Source organism: Peromyscus californicus, unplaced genomic scaffold (genome assembly GCF_007827085.1).
Source record: "Peromyscus californicus insignis strain IS unplaced genomic scaffold, ASM782708v3 Scaffold_11__1_contigs__length_118956290, whole genome shotgun sequence".
Classification (NCBI taxonomy): Eukaryota; Metazoa; Chordata; class Mammalia; order Rodentia; family Cricetidae; genus Peromyscus; species Peromyscus californicus.
In genome coordinates, this window is record NW_026294402.1 from 48,622,855 (window position 1) to 48,638,797 (window position 15,943).

Consider the following 15,943-nt stretch of genomic DNA (forward strand, 5'->3'; position numbering starts at 1 on the left):
GGATTAAAGGCGTGCACCGCCACCGCCCGGCTTAAATCATATTTTTTTAAAAAGAAGTACATTTATAGACCTGAGAAAAGAATGTAGCATTCCTGTTTACCTTTCATAAAGAAAGGGCGAATTGTTTTCCAAAGGTCGGGGTTATTGTTAAATATGATGCCATTCTCATGCATTCCGATGCACTGCAGTCCACGTTTACTGCCAAATCTGGAGATGTAGTTACTGTGCTTCATGACATGGAACATACTTGAGGACCTGTAAAGAAAGCGAACCTTGGTGTTAAGCCGACGGAGGGGAGGGGATTTATGGCAGTTCATTCAGACTGTGTGGTGACTTTCTTAACAGAAGCATGTTGATCCAAATACAAAGTATGGTTTCTAGTATTCAGGTTGAGTAAGCATGCTGGGAAGCATGAGAACACCCTAGTTTAATCTACTTTCTGATCCCTTACGTATCACGGTAGGGAGAGGGGGAAGCCCTGAGTCTCGGAGTCCTGAGTCAATGAATGTGTGCTGTTGACAAGGGCACCGCCATGTCAGTGATCAGAAGAAAACGGCAGAGCCTTCCTTCCCTTCTGGTCCACGTGTGGATGTTGACAGTGCGTACAGAAAACACCCACCATCACGTCCTCCCCCGGATGGACTGCTCCCCTATAGAGACTGTTCCCAGTGGGATTAGCTAAAGCTGCCTCCTTGATCCAACTGTATACCATAAACCCCGCCTCCTTATCTGTATGTAACAACCCCAGTCCTTGCTCAGCTGTATGCAGTGACCCTGCCTCCCTGTTCAACCCTACATAATAAGCATGCTGAGTTTGGGGGATGAGGGGAATGCCCGTGGTTTATTCTACTGGAATTAATTTAAAAATAAAAAAACTCTAAAATAATAATAATGCTAAGAAATAACTTATTTAGTTGACATTTATTTCAGAAAAAACTTAAATAAAAGCTATCAAAACAAAGTCTCCCAATTTAATTTCCAATAATATTCTTAAAATGACTCAAGTTTTTGACAAGTTTTTCTTTCTAAAAACAAAAACAAAAATTCACACGGTTCAAATTGAATGCCAACAAATTAACCTGGCGTTTCAAATTTTACTTAGGTAGAATTATCACTCTATAAAACAGACTGAAATTACTGACAACTAAAATAAGACCTATTGCTTCCCTTCCCTTTTCCTAGCTTACTCTATAAGTAAAGCATTCTTCGTTCACAACCTTGTAGCTAACGATTTTCAGTACCTGAGGGATGGACAGAGCCTTGTTTTTTTTTTTTTTCTGCCCTGGCTCCCAAGGATTATGTATACTACATTTGTCTTGTGGACCCTACTGAACGTTAGCTACCGTTTAAAAATCCACGTGTCCCTTAGGGGGCGCTATCGTCCCAGTTATCTTCAGTCGGAAGTTCTGCCAAGCAGAGAAACCATCAGGGGAAAATGCCAGCCGCAGAAAGGCCCTTTCAAGCAAGGTCATTTATCAAAGTGAGGCGGAATGAATAAAGCGGTAAATTGGACAGCGAGGGAGAAGACTATTGAAGGACAAGGGGCCCCAGGCCACGCTCCTCCTGGCCCTCCCAGAGACCTGGCCCTGAAGCCAAGCCAGGCTGGGGAAAACGTCCTGTTTGGGAGAGTGAATATTTGTCAGCAGAGTCCCCAGGTTCAGAAGAGACAGTGAACAGTGTAACGCCACTGAGGTCAGAGGTCATACTTTTAAACATGGCTGAAGTTAAGACATCACCAAAATGGGCAACCCCCCCCCCCAGCTTGGTATTTCTACTCTGTCTCCCTCATCCGTCCTCTCTCTCATCTCTGTTGTGAGTCTGTCTCCAAACTAAGACTTGAGAGATTTTCCTGAGGAAAGAGTAGTAGCTAGAAGACAACCCCTGGGACCCACGCTATGTGCTCGGCCTTCCTTCCCATTGCTATGGTTGAAATGTTATGTCCTTATTCAAGACTAGTCCCCCAACATGTCCCTGAGACAGCTTCACATTTCACATAGCACCCCCTTTTCTTCATTAGCAATTCCTCGGTAGTTCACCAATCCCACCACAACTCCCAGGCGCAACATGACCAGATGCCTTCTTATCTCTAATCAAGTCTTTACCGAGATTCCTTTCAGATTCCTTTCAGGCCCTCTGCCATCGTTGCTGTGCTCCTGCCTCACGGCCCCTGCTTCTGCTGCTCCTTCTGTATGATGCACTTTTCTCCAGAGCTCTGTCTGGATCACATCTTCACTTCGAGTCTTTTGAAAGGTGTATTTTATCTTTCCTTTTTCGTGTGTGTGTGTGTGTGTGTGTGTGTGTGTGTGTGTGTGTGTGTACCTATGTCTACATCTATGTAGGCAGACGTGTGTGAGTGTAGACACGGAAGCCTTCAGTTGATGCCAGGAATCATCTTTGGTCAATCTTCCACCTTATTCATTGGTGCATTTCCCAGCCCTCCTTTTGAGTCTGCCATCAACAAGGCCTGCCCCAAACTACCAACTCACTCACAATTATACATACAACGATCCCCACAACTAGTCCTCCTAACCTCCCCCCACCCCATATAGTACATATCTACTAATATATATCTATACATAACTACATATCTATAATCCTTGGGACTGTCTCAACTTCAGCACTAAAAGTCCCCTAGCTTAGAAAATCTCCTAATCTCAGGCAAACTGAACAGTTGGCCATCATGTATACACTTGCATCACAGATGGACTGCACAGTTAACAATGTGGCCCCATGAGATTATGTCACTTAATTACTATAGTGACCATCTTATATACTGTATGATGCTCATACACTGACAAAATATCCTAAGAATGCATTTCCCAGAATGCATTTCGCAGAATGCACCCATCATTAAGGAATGCATGACTAGACTGTACATTTCATTTGTTTATTCACAGCATACTAACTGTATGTTGTCCCACGATGGCGGGAACTTTGAGCCATTTTTATTCTCCAAATATAATACTACTGTGTTCCTAGAGTAGAACCTGGTGTTCAGTATCTTCTCATTTATCAAAGGAATAAAAAGCCAATCAGTACTGTTAGTGTTAAGTCTCAAACCTGGGACAAATGGCTAACGAACTGAGGGGCCTATTTAACATACTGCTCCTAGGTATGTTGGAGGAGAAAGTTTATTGTAGATATGAGGTGCAGCATAGGCAGAGATGGAGATAGAGACATCTGGGAGAGTCCAGGGTGAACATGGCCAGACTGAACTGGGCCATGTGAGGAGAGGAGGCGGGGAGAGGGGACAGCTGCCAACCAAGATGGGTGGCCTGGGCCAAGAGACTGGCCAATAGGGTAATGGAGAGACTAAAAGAGCCAGGTAACCAAAATGGCTGATTATACAGGGAAGGGCAGCTGGGGGAAGGGCAGCCCAGTCCCAGGGCTGGAGAAGTTTAAGGTAGGGGGCAAGGTTTGCCAGCCACACCCTGTAACAGGTAGGGGCTGAGGAATGCTGGGAGAACCTGGCAGCCAGGTCCACTTTGATATGTTAAATAGGCACCTCAGTTAGCCATTTGTTCAGGGTTGGAGAGCTGACACTTAGTACATACGCTCTTAATATAAGTTGAATGAATTCCTTGTAAATTTACACATAATTAAGACAGGTGTGCAAATGAAACTTTCCCTGCCATATTAATCGTGAATTATCCTTTACGAATGCCATTTAAATTATTTTATTTTTGTATTTGTGACAAAATGAATTGTACACACATACTGGACATACAGTATAGCATCTGTAGGTGTGGAGCGGAACTGCCCGAGGGCACTGTGCTTGCTCTTTGGCGGATTCCATAGTCACGCACATCTCAGAGCCTTACCTCAAAGCCTCCAGGATGTGCAGGCAGCATGCAAGCAGCCCCCCTCCTGACTGCCCCCCCTGAAATTCTGCAGCCTCTGATCCTTTGGGACAGGGCTGATTGGAAAAGTTGGACTGCCGTCACTCCACGGTAGTAATGACTCTACACCTCAAACTTTTCAAAAGGAAGAGAGATCTGGCGAACCATCCAAATCAAAACAACAATCTTGCGGAGGTCCGACGGGTTTGTTTCAAGAGGTACAGGTAGTTCTGGAAAGGACTTGAAGAGCAGGCAAGGGAAGGAGATGGGAACAAACTCATCCTATTCCAGAGGGGAGCTCAGCCCTTAACAATAAAATGGAGGGCTTGGAGGCAATTAAGGAGATCACAAAGGCTCCAACAAGTGAAAGGACTTCGGGAACATAACAAGAAATGAGCTGGAGGAGCTGGGGGAGGGGAGGTAGGCTGTATCCGTGCCTGTGCCTCCGTGACTGCTGGCCAGAGTCTCTAAAGTTGCTTCCCTCATGGAGAAGGAAGGGTAGGATGGTCCTGACTGTGACAAGGACCCCACTTTAGGAGTTGTATGTGGACATCCAATGGATTTGTCTGGTGACCTAAGTTTCTAAATGTCCACTCTCTGGGAGCAACGTTACCTAGGACTCGGTTCTCAAATCTATCATTCTTCGTTTCAAATCTAGTCTTAGACCCATCACCTTGGCTAGTCTCAAGGGTAATGCAGCAAGAGGAGAGATACTCCAGAGCTGCTTAGCTGTTTGCCCTAGTCCCAGAGAAAGGCGCTCTGGCTCCAGGAACAACTTTTTCCTCCTTTCCCAAGCTCCACAGGTAGGAGTTTCCCAAGCTCCACAGCTCTCTGGAATCACCCAGAGAGCTTAAACAGCACTGGCATCTGTCCACACCCAGGCTTGATCTCAGAGCCCAAGCATTAGGGTTCCTACTGCTCCCTGGCTGGCTTGCCCATGAAAGAACTGCTGCGCTTCTGGATAAATATCCCGAGGCATATTTCACCTGTTTGCCAGGGGAAAGGGGAAAGGAAGCCATGCTAAGCAGAGTAGAGCTAGCAGGCCTGTCGATGTGCCAAAAAGCAGAAGTGACTGTCCCCATCCCCAAACCTAAATGGCATCAGTTACAAGACATTTTTTTAAGACAATAACCAATTGAAAAGTGACTGAAACACCGAAGACATAGCGAAAATGTGTCAAATCGGCTTGAGTTAGGCTGGCCAGAGCTCAGTAGACCATAACAGAGCAAATCAAAGCTGTGATCCCGGCATTGGAGCAAGGCCTCGGAACCATCTGGAAACTTGTCAAAGCAGACCATGGGGGCCTAGTCCAGATTTTTATTTAGTAGGTCCTGGTGGAGTACAAGCATGTACATTTCTAATGAGTTCTGAGCTCTGTGGTGGTTTGCTGCTGAAGGAATCCTGCCAGGAAACCTCAGCGTTGGTCCGTGAGGAGCTTGACACTTTCGCCCACAGCTGCTCAGGACTGTGTAGATGTGGTCTGCCTTAGCCGTTCTTCAAAATGCTATAACATCAGACTAAATGAAACAAGGAAACCTCAGGCCAAAACTAAGGAACTGGATAGATCCAAAACAGCACCACCGGGGATATTGAAATATTTGAAATTATAGGATGTTTTTCTTCCTTGTGTCCCTTCCAGTATTTACTTCAAAGAACTGGGCTTCAGGATACTATTAGATTCAATAAAATGATATATATATATAATCAAATGAATCAGTAAAACGCCTCAGTAGATTTTAGCTTGTGGGAAAAGTTCTATCAGAGGTTATAAAATATTTATGATATGGTGGTTGTAGATAACTTTGCTAAAAAATTAACTTGAGATAGCTGGAAGTCTAGTGGCATATACCTTCTTTTAATTCCTCCATCTTCTCAAATCAATAGACAAGAAAACTAGCAAACAAGAAAACAGTTCATTTTTTTTTTTTTTTTTTTTTATCATTCTTAATAGTCGATTCGTATTTAGTTAATCCTAGGACAGATGCAATCCAGCAAAGTACGGCAGTGTGGGAGGGAGGGCTTTGGTTTGTAATGGGCACTTCTGATCCTGATTGGTTTCAGGTGAATCAGCCATGATGCCAGCACAGAGCCAGAGGGCAGCAGCTGGTGGCTTCCCTCTGTGCTGTTTGCTGCCTCAAAGATGTCCAGGAACCTGCAGGGTGACCACGCTAAGATCAGCCTCTCTTTTGCTGCTGTTTAAGGATTGGGGGGATTGTTTTGGTTTGGTTTTTATTTTCTGTACACTGACTTGTAGAAATAATCTCAGGAAAGCAGAAAAAAAAGTTATCTTTTCCCTAAAGCATGCTTGGCCAAAACCATTTGGACCCTGAGTTACCACATTTGCTACTCAGAGAAATTTTGAATGACTTCCCAACTGTCTATGGTTCTACGTGTCTCTGGCTTCGACTCAAGAAACTTTCAATTATTTTGCTTATCAGACTGCTACATGGCCGTTTTTCTGTCTTCATTTCCACAAGGGTGGGCGGGGGGTGGGGAGAGAAGCTTTACCAAAATATGGTTTTTTTTTTAGTAGGAAAAACTCAATATTGTTTTTAAAAAATAGGAAAAGTTTCCGCCTTGCTTTAAAGGGAGCAACAGGAGTAGTCGAAGCGGTAGTGGCGTTTGTACGGAGTATTGAACCCAGGCCCGGCACACACTAAGCGCACATTCTTGCTGAGGTAACCCTCCTCGGCCATTCCAGCCCGGTTTAGTCATAGACTCACTTGCTGATAATGAGTGTTTCCTCTCCGCTGATCCAGACTCTCATGAACTCTCCGTACATCTTATTATAGTAATTGCAGGCACCTCCAATCCCCATCCACAAGAATCTGCCATGGGAGATGAGGGGTCCGATTCCCAGACAGTAGCCAGGACCTACAACAGTCATGAGATGATGGTGAACTTCTTAATAACGCCAAAAGAGTTGTTCTTCCTTTTTTAAAAATAATATGTATTTGTATTTTATGTACATTGGTGTTTTGCCTGCATGTAGGTCCGTGTGAGGGTGTCAGATCCGCTGGAATAGGAGTTATAGACAGTGGTGAACTGCCACGTGGGTGCTGGGAATTGAACCTGGGTCCTCTGGAAGAGTAGCCAATGCTCTTAACTGCTGAGCCATCTCGCCAGCCCCAGAGTTGTTCTTTCATATTTAATTTTTTTTTTACATCTTCTGGTCTATATGGGAGTTCAACATGATTTAGAACAAAACACGAGACTCTCTACCTCTTCATGAGTGAGAAGCACATGGCTACACACTAATTCCTCATGGTCTGTCATTTCAGTCCCACTCAACAGGAGGCTCTTTGCTAATTTCTGAGAGTCATGAATAAAAATCATTTGATCTGTCTGCTAATAAGCATAGAAACTGTGACAGATGACAAGCTGAGGAACTGTATGGCTTCCTGCTGCTCTTTATCCGGAAGCTCTTGGTTGTGAACAGCCCGGTTGAGAGAATGAATGGGTTAGAACTGAGCATGGCTTCCTTTTGTGAGAGAGAAGGTCTGCAAGGATAATGTCCAATCTCAGAGCATCCACTGCCTACAAAAGGCTCAGTTTATAAAGAGGAGCCTTAAGCAAAAATCTTACGAGGTAACACAAACCTGAGAACTCATTACCTATGCCAGAGCTCATGTACCAGGATCCAGTTTCAGCCAAGAGCAATAGCCAGCTTATAGCCTTGCTTACATGGATAATGGCAGCAGCGTTCAGAGCATGAACTCGGGGAAAAGGTAGGAAACTTCATGTGGTTTATATCACAAGATGAACTGGTAGCTTGAATTTGTTCTGTTAAAGTGCTAGGTTAGCATGCAAAGTAATGGGTTTCATTATGTTACCAGCATTTTTACACATATGCTCTGTGTACTTAGTTTATTTTTTTTTTTGAGAACAGGTTTAAACTACTTAGTTCAGGGTGTCCTTGAACATCAAGATTCTCCTGCCTCAGTTTCCCAAGTATTAGGATTCCAATCAAACCTGCTAGACTTTATTTTACTAGTGACTGATAAAAAGTTAGATAAAAAGAATTCAATATTATAAAAATTGCCATGTAAAATAATTTTCCTAAATCTTTTTTAAAATGTCATGTTGTCAATGACATTGCTATAAAGCCGAACGTGTATGAGACAACAAGAGCGATGTGATAATCTGGAAGGTGTACGCTCTTAGTTGACTCATCTGACCTGGATATTTACTCCCAAGTTAGCAATTTTAACCACTCATTTTATAGTAACGAGTTCCTATTAATACAGTTATCAGACTTCTTCCCCATGTTTGAAGCAAAGATCTTTGAATCAAAAGAGCAATAGGATCAAAGTTTTCAATCTTCTAACTCTAGTAGCACTACATTATCCCATAGATGACTGACATATCAAAGTAATTCCCTTACATTCTTTCAAAGATGTAAACAAGCAGATTTGACTGAATATATATTTCTTCAAAATATCAGCTGTATCAACTTTTAATCTATTAAAATATGTGTTGTAAACAAAATACCATTTATATTATAAATTAGTACATCACAGATGCTTACTTAGTAAATGTTTTCAAATAAACAAGGTATGTGCATATAATATAAAGAGTGAACTTTTGAATGTTGTTCTTGACACACACGTACACACAGAACACACACATATACAGACACATACACATGCACATACAAGTAAAATTTTTAAATGCAATAAGAGCAATTTTTATTCTTCCTTAGGGTGCTTTAGGTTGTATTTACATTTTGATAAAAAATGGAAGACTCACAGGGCAGCAGTGGTGCACACCTTTAATCCCAGCACTTGGGAGGCAGAGCCAGGAGGATCTCTGTGAGTTCGAGGCCAGCCTGGTCTACAGAACGAGATCCAGAACAGGCACCAAAACTACACAGAGAAACTTGTCTTGAGAAGAAGAAGAAGAAGAAGAAGAAGAAGAAGAAGAAGAAGAAGAAGAAGAAGAAGAAGAAGAAGAAGAAGAAGAAGAAGAAGAAGAGCAAGAAGAAGAAGAACAAGAAGAACAAGAAGAAGAAGAAGAAGAAGAACAAGAAGAACAAGAAGAAGAAGAAGAAGAACAAGAAGAAGAAGAAGAACAAGAACAAGAAGAACAAGAACAAGAAGAAGAACAAGAAGAACAAGAACAAGAAGAACAAGAACAAGAAGAACAAGAACAAGAACAAGAACAAGAAGAACAAGAACAAGAAGAACAAGAACAAGAACAAGAAGAAGAACAAGAAGAAGAAGAAGAAGAACAAGAAGAAGAACAAGAAGAAGAACAAGAAGAACAAGAACAAGAAGAAGAACAAGAACAAGAACAAGAAGAACAAGAAGAACAAGAACAAGAAGAACAAGAACAAGAACAAGAAGAACAAGAACAAGAAGGAAGAGGAGGAGGTGAAGGAGGAGGAGGAGGAGGAGGAGAAGGAGAAGAAGAAGAAGAAGAAGAAGAAGAAGAAGAAGAAGAAGAAGAAGAAGAAGAAGAAGAAGAAGAAGAAGAAGAAGAAGAAGAAGACTAACACAAAATCTGAAGCTCTCTGAGATCTGTCTGCCTCTACCTTCCAAGTGCTGGGATTAAAGATGTGTGCCACCTTGCCTGACCAAAGTGAAACATTTGTTTAAAAAATATGACAATGGAGATTTTTATCTACTGGAAAATGAAGATTGCTAGACAGTACATGGGTTAAGAACCTGAGGGTTCTGCCAGGATGAGAAGCAGAGTTTGGGGTCATTAATGACCACCTGTCTATCACCTTAGTTTATCCAAGAAACACTTATGGAGGCCCTATTGTAGACATTTGTTCCAAGTCAGGGTCTAGAGATTCCATGGTAAGTATAATAATTCTATATTCTTCAGGGTAGTTGAGAAGATGTGAAAACTATAAAAGCAGGTAATTATAACACATTGTGGGTGTGTGTGTGCACATATTCCTTGCATCTACATGAAAATCTTGCACTACGCCCAGATGGAAAGCTACTCTAAGTGGTAAAATATGAGGGAAGTATTCTAGTCACTTCCACATTAGGCAGCTCTCTGCTTCTCAGATTGGGAATGCTTCTCTAGGCATAGGATGATTGTGAGAGACCCCTCACCTGCTCCAGGAGCAGTATATACTTCACTGTACACTGATATGCCCAGATTGCCCCCTAAAAGCTAGCAGCTAGGAACACTTACCAGCTCTCCTAGTCAGAGAATGATATTCACACCTATGAATATACCCTCAAGAGCCTCAGGCACACACTGTTACAGCAATGCTGTCCACAGTAACCCAACTGGAGACATTGTCTGATGAATAAACCATGAGATATGCATAACATCCAAAACTATATGATGGCGAAAAGGAAGCACACTGATATCACCATCATGGATGGATCTTACATACAGTAATCAGAAGGGGCAAGAAAGACAAGTAGTATACAATTTATTGCTAAAATATTTAAAACAAGACAAAAACTATATTGTCTGGGAATGTGAAATTGGGTCCCAAATTGTAACATAACAAGGCAGTAATTGCTACAAAATCAAGCAAAATGTTTACCTCTGAGTGAGACCAAAGGAAAAAGAGAAGGAGGCAGAGACGGGGAGAGGGGAGAAGAGAGGGGTCGGGAGAAGGGGAGAGAGGGAGAAGGGAGGCGTCAAGAGCATCTGGCACACTGTTAACATCCTATTCCTTGTGCAGGACTCTGACAGCAAATCTGTCATCACCCTGTACATTTTTTTTTTTTTTTGTGAATTATTCTCTTAAGAGAAAAAGAGGGACATGTTGTCATGTCCGCTTCCTCGTGTCTTGCTCTGGGTACGTGATGCTCAGGGAAGAGTGTTATCTGGAGGGAGAAGACCAATGTCAAGACTGGAGTGGCAGTGTGTTCTCCAGGTGGGGAGGGTTACCAGGTGGCTAACAACAAGTCCTGACCAGAGAGCAGAGGACTTGGGATATTTCTCAGAATCGAAGTGACACCACCTCCCACAGGAACCAGTTTTTACTCCTCAACACTCGCAGCCCCCTCCCCCTCCTTATCAGCCGGTCTTTGCCACTCTCCAGGTCAGGACCCACACCTTTCTTCTTTCCACAAACCTTGCCGCCAAGCACCAGGTCTAGCCGGAGTTTTCAGCAAGAATAAACGAAGCAGCTTACACCTGAGCCCCTGAGCCATGACGCACTGGGTCAAATCTCTCCTCTTCCAGACCACTTTGGTCTCCAAAAAAGGGGCACTGTCACCAACCTCGCCTGACAGAGAGGAAGCTGCTGTAACTGGAACTTACTAAGTAAGGGCTTTTAACCACGACACCTTTTGAATTCCCTTAGGGTTTTTGAGGACCCAAAGTACCCTAAAACTTGTGAATCAAAGAGCCTGGAGAGCCATGATTCAAGAGCAATGACAGAGGAGCTGGGAGAACCGCCAGTTTTCTTATTTCCTAGGCCTGACAGGAGCCCAATAATCCTGGGCTGTGCCCCTGGAGAGAACAGACCAGACCTCGTATTTCCAAGGCAAAGCATGAAAGTAGGTAGGAGCTCACAGTCTGAGACTAGAGACTCCCAGCCCTCTGCTGGGGCTCCTATCTTCCTTCTAGCTTGGCATCAGCAAGCCATTTCCCTCCTCCAGGATTTAATCCTTTATTTTGTTTGGACTTTCTGCCTTCTCTTACCTGTCATAACACATTACCCGGCAATACAGAGCATCTCTCAGGGGCTTTCCCCTTCTATCACGTGGAGGATCTCTGTGGCTCTCAACCTTGACTGCTCTTGAAACACCAAGGAAGGTTTGAGAGTCTCAACCTGGAGGCCCTACCTCAGACAGAGCTGAGGACCACTGTACTGTCTAGGTGGCTGCCACTGGTGACAGACAGTACCATATCAGTGGCCCAGAAGTGGTAGGTACAAATAAGTGCCACCTAGCTTCCTGATTCAGGCCTGGGGGCTGTCAGTTCTCACTCTGCTTCTTTTCAAAGTACATGTTTTAGCTGGGTGTGGTGGTGCAGGACTTTAATCCCAGCACTCAGGAAGCAGAGGACGGCGGATCTCTGGGTTCAACACAGGCCTGGTCTACATTACGTAGTAAGTTCCAGGCCAGTCAGATGGCCAGAGCTACATAGTGAGAACATTTTAAGGGCATTGCAATTCAAACACTCCGGGGAAGGGCTTGAAGATCAGCTAGCCTACTCACACCTTCCAGGTTGTTTTTTTTTTTTTTTTTTTTTTTTTTTTTTTTTTTTTTTTTGGTTTTTCGAGACAGGGTTTCTCTGTGTAGCTTTGCGCCTTTCCTGGAACTCGCTTTGGAGACCAGGCTGGCCTCGAACTCACAGAGATCCGCCTGACTCTGCCTCCCGAGTGCTGGGATTAAAGGCGTGCGCCACCACCGCCCGGCTCCAGGTTGTTCTTATACTAAAATTTGACAGTGTGTGGCTTCCTTGATTGATGGCCAGTGCTGACCTGTTTGCAAGATGCTCTTATAATACAGGTGACTTGGACTTGAGCACCTGAGCCTATGACAGGACAAAGAAGGAAAAGCATTGTACTGCACCCTACCTTCAGTCTCAACTTCAACTTCTTTACTCTGACCAAGGACCTCCCCATGGGAAGGGAAATCTGTGGAAGGCGGCATCCAAGCCAAAGTCATGGAGGAGTTTCCTTCAGACCTTCTCCTCCAGAGGTGACCCCACCAGGGAGAAGAGAACAAACTCAACAATGCTCAGCTAAATTGGAAATTCAAGTAACCTGAAGTGCAAGGCTGAATCGGAGAGATGGGCGATTCTCTGGACTACTTCAAAAAGAATTCAGACACAGCATTTTGTCCCCGCTGTCCCCAGGCCAGCTGCTACTTTCAATCACCCTGTGCAGAGCCTTGGCATGTTTGTGAATGGGTGGTCCCTAGGATGTTGACGCAAACCTTATTGGATATCTTATGGCGTTAGAAACTAGTGATAACCGTGAGGTATTCACACCCAAATTTAAAGACATTATCTGGGCTTTCTGTTTATTCTGAATTAATTTGATAATTGATCACTTCAGCAGCAGTGTCAAAATTTTTCACTGGGATTATCAGAATAATTATATCAGTCTCTACTTATGATTGACACACAGACCTGGTTGACAATTCCTTCAGGATGCGGTGCTCCCAGAGAATGGTTCCAGTTCCTATTCTCCCACTACTCAGCTCCCAGTCAACCCTATGGTGACACCAGGATGCCAATAAGAGAAAGTGAAGGATAAGATTAAGAGAAAGAAGAAATACAAGGAAAGGAGAAGGTGTGGATGAGACAAAGAGAGAGAAAACAGACAGGGGCGGGGGCGGGAGGCACAGAGACACTTCCACCTCCAGAGCAGAACTGGAATGAATTTGAATCAGTTGTTTTTCTTTTAATTAACAAAATCTCTAGAATTTTACCTTGCCCCACTCCATCTCAAGCTTGCCTTTAAGGTACTTTCTGTGCCAAATCAAACCTTCCAAAAACACTATGCAGACTGGAGGAAGCATCTACACAGCATTTGTGATGTGTTCATCTGCCACGTGCAGATGATCAGTTTAACATTTCTCATTTCACTGCTCACTTGCTAGCACAGCTGTGGTCTTCAGAAACCTTCCGAGGTTTGCTCTTTGTCTTTTTACAAACAAATATTTTTGTTGCCACGGACCAAAGAGCCCAGTGAAACATTCTGCTTAGGTATAGAACTTAAAAAGTGGCTTACCTGGTATTGAAGATGCGCTCTCACAATTCCAAATCAGGAGGAGGAGGCCCATGATCAGCAGGAGCGGCATGGCACTGATGGACATAGCTTCAGGGACCATGTTGGTGACATTATAGTGCATGGGATTCAGCATTTCCAGGAACATCTTGTGATCTTTGGCCTCAGAAGAAAAATTCACAGTTCTATAGGAACAAATCGGTGGTGAGGTCAGAAACTAAACCCCTGGGTTTGGCTACGGCTCCTGTCACTTCTAGGGGTGCTAGAAAGGAGAGATGGGCACTTTGTTTTATAGTGATTGGACATTTAGACAAGACAAATTTGTGGTTACAAGTCAAAACAAGGATGGCCTTGGTAGACTCAGGTCCTGTTCAACGGTTGGTCTGATAGAACTTTATCATCTTGCCCTTGAGTGTGTAGAGTGACGTACATGCTCAATTGAGAGTCAACTCTCTGAAGTTCATTCCAGAGGAACAAACACTGTGTTACTTCAGCAGCAGCTTGACTTAGGCAATCCTCTTTCTTTAAAGCAGACTCAATTAATGAAACAAGTCAAGGGCAGGTAAAGGCTCCCACCACTAAGTCTAACAACCTGAGTCCAGCCCCCGGGACTCACATGCACACTCGTGCGCATGCACGCACGCACACACACGCACACACACACACACACACACACACACACACACACACACAGTAAATATATCAATACAAAAATAAAGAGATAAAATTAAACAAATACAAGCAATGTCCCAGTCCCTTCCCTTGATCAAAATTACTTTCTCAGATTGTACATTTCTACAGAAAGAATGCATTTCTTAGACACTATCCAAGTGTTCTGGGTCTTCATTAGGGTGTCTATGAAATTCAAGACGTGCTACACGTGACAGTCTTTCTCTGGTGGCTTTAATGGGGATCTAGGGAAGTAGAACCCCAGACCAGTTAGACAATGTTCTTGGGGGTAAGTATGAGAGGTGGGCTGGGGGTGGGAGAGGCAGATAGGAGAGAGAGAATAAAGAGAAGAGAAACAAAATGAAGGGGATGGAGAAAGAGAATCAGCAGAGCAGCATGCCCTGGCAGCAGGCTCAGGGGCCACGCAGCCGGCGGGTCCCAGTGATGGCGTGTATCCTGTGCAGGATAATTCCTTTTCAGGCTGAGTTGGTTTTCAACAGCAGTGTGCTGCTGGGTCTTTCAGTGGTGTTTTATCAACTCTGCTCACAGGAAGGCTCTGTAGGGATGGATGGCAGGGGCTCCAGAAGCCAAGTTGAAGAAACTCCTAGCATTATCATCAAATGGATTTTCCAGTGGCAGATGACACTCTCCATGTTTTGCCCTTATGTAGAAAGTGACAGAAGTTTAGGAGACTCGCCAAGACTGGCTGGGTGTTACCTCATACTGAAACTCAACTCAAATTGGATGTCAGGAGCTGTGTGGATCCCCTGATCTACTACAGAAAATTTTGTATGTACTCATATACACTTTTTTTTTTTTTTTCAAGACAGGGTTTCTCTGTGTAGTCCTGGCTCTCCTGGAACTCACTCTGAAGACCAGGCTGGTCTCAAACTCAGAAATCAGCCTGCCTCTGCCTCCTGAGTGCTGGGATTAAAGGCGTGCACCACCACTACCTGGCTTCACATACACTTTTTTCAAAAGATTTTATTTTTATTTATGTGTATGTGTTTGCATGTGTGTATGCACACATGTGTGCAGATGCTTGAAAAGGCCAGAAGAGGGTGTCAGGAGCCCTGGAGTTAGGGATACAAGCATTTGTGAGTTGCCTGATACAGGTGCTGGGAATTGAATGTGGGCATTCTGTAAGCAGTCAGCACTCAGCCCGAGTGGCCTCTCCAGGCCTCACATGCACTCTTGAGAAGAGAAAGGCCATAACTTTCACCAGATTCTTAGGCACTATGTGATAATATTTCTCCCCTGATCTCTATGCAACCTTTGATTTCTAGTAACTATAGAAATTTCACAATTGAACTCCTTCAGTGCATTCATCATTTTGCTAATTCATTATATTACCCTATCATTTAAATAATAATTACGTGTGTGACACTGAAGATGCCTGTGCATATATCGAACAGCTTAATTGTTACAGGTTCCCAATTGATCTACTTGGAGAATGAAGAATCGGCCACTGTTCTTAGCTGCTTCCTTTGTTAATGAGCAGCTATTTTGAATGGGTTGAGGCTTTTTATTTTGCAGAGAAATAAAAAATGCTCAATGGAGAAAGAGAGCAGGCCAATACAGTGGCTCAGCAGGTAAAGGCTCCTTCAGCCAAGCTTGATGACCTGAGTTCGAGCTCTGGAACACACATGGTAGACGGAGGGAACCTCCTCTCACATTGACCTCTGACTCCCACAATGGCACTGAAGCATTTGAGCATGTGCACTTGCAAGCATGCACGTGTGCACATACATACACACACACACACACACACACA

General features: G+C 43.8%; 1 protein-coding gene across 1 annotated transcript in view; it reads right to left on the reverse strand.

The window, feature by feature from the left end:
* The window catches only part of LOC128124380 (aromatase), a 90,341-nt gene that overhangs the window by 23,006 nt on the left and 51,392 nt on the right, over window positions 1-15,943 (reverse strand). The window contains exons 2-4 of the mRNA XM_052760543.1: window positions 13,504-13,685; window positions 6,563-6,713; window positions 101-255 (exon numbers count right to left, since the gene is read on the reverse strand). Coding sequence (XP_052616503.1) covers window positions 101-255; window positions 6,563-6,713; window positions 13,504-13,648 — 451 coding nt within the window. The 5' untranslated portion in view covers window positions 13,649-13,685. The remainder of the gene's footprint in view (window positions 1-100; window positions 256-6,562; window positions 6,714-13,503; window positions 13,686-15,943) is intronic.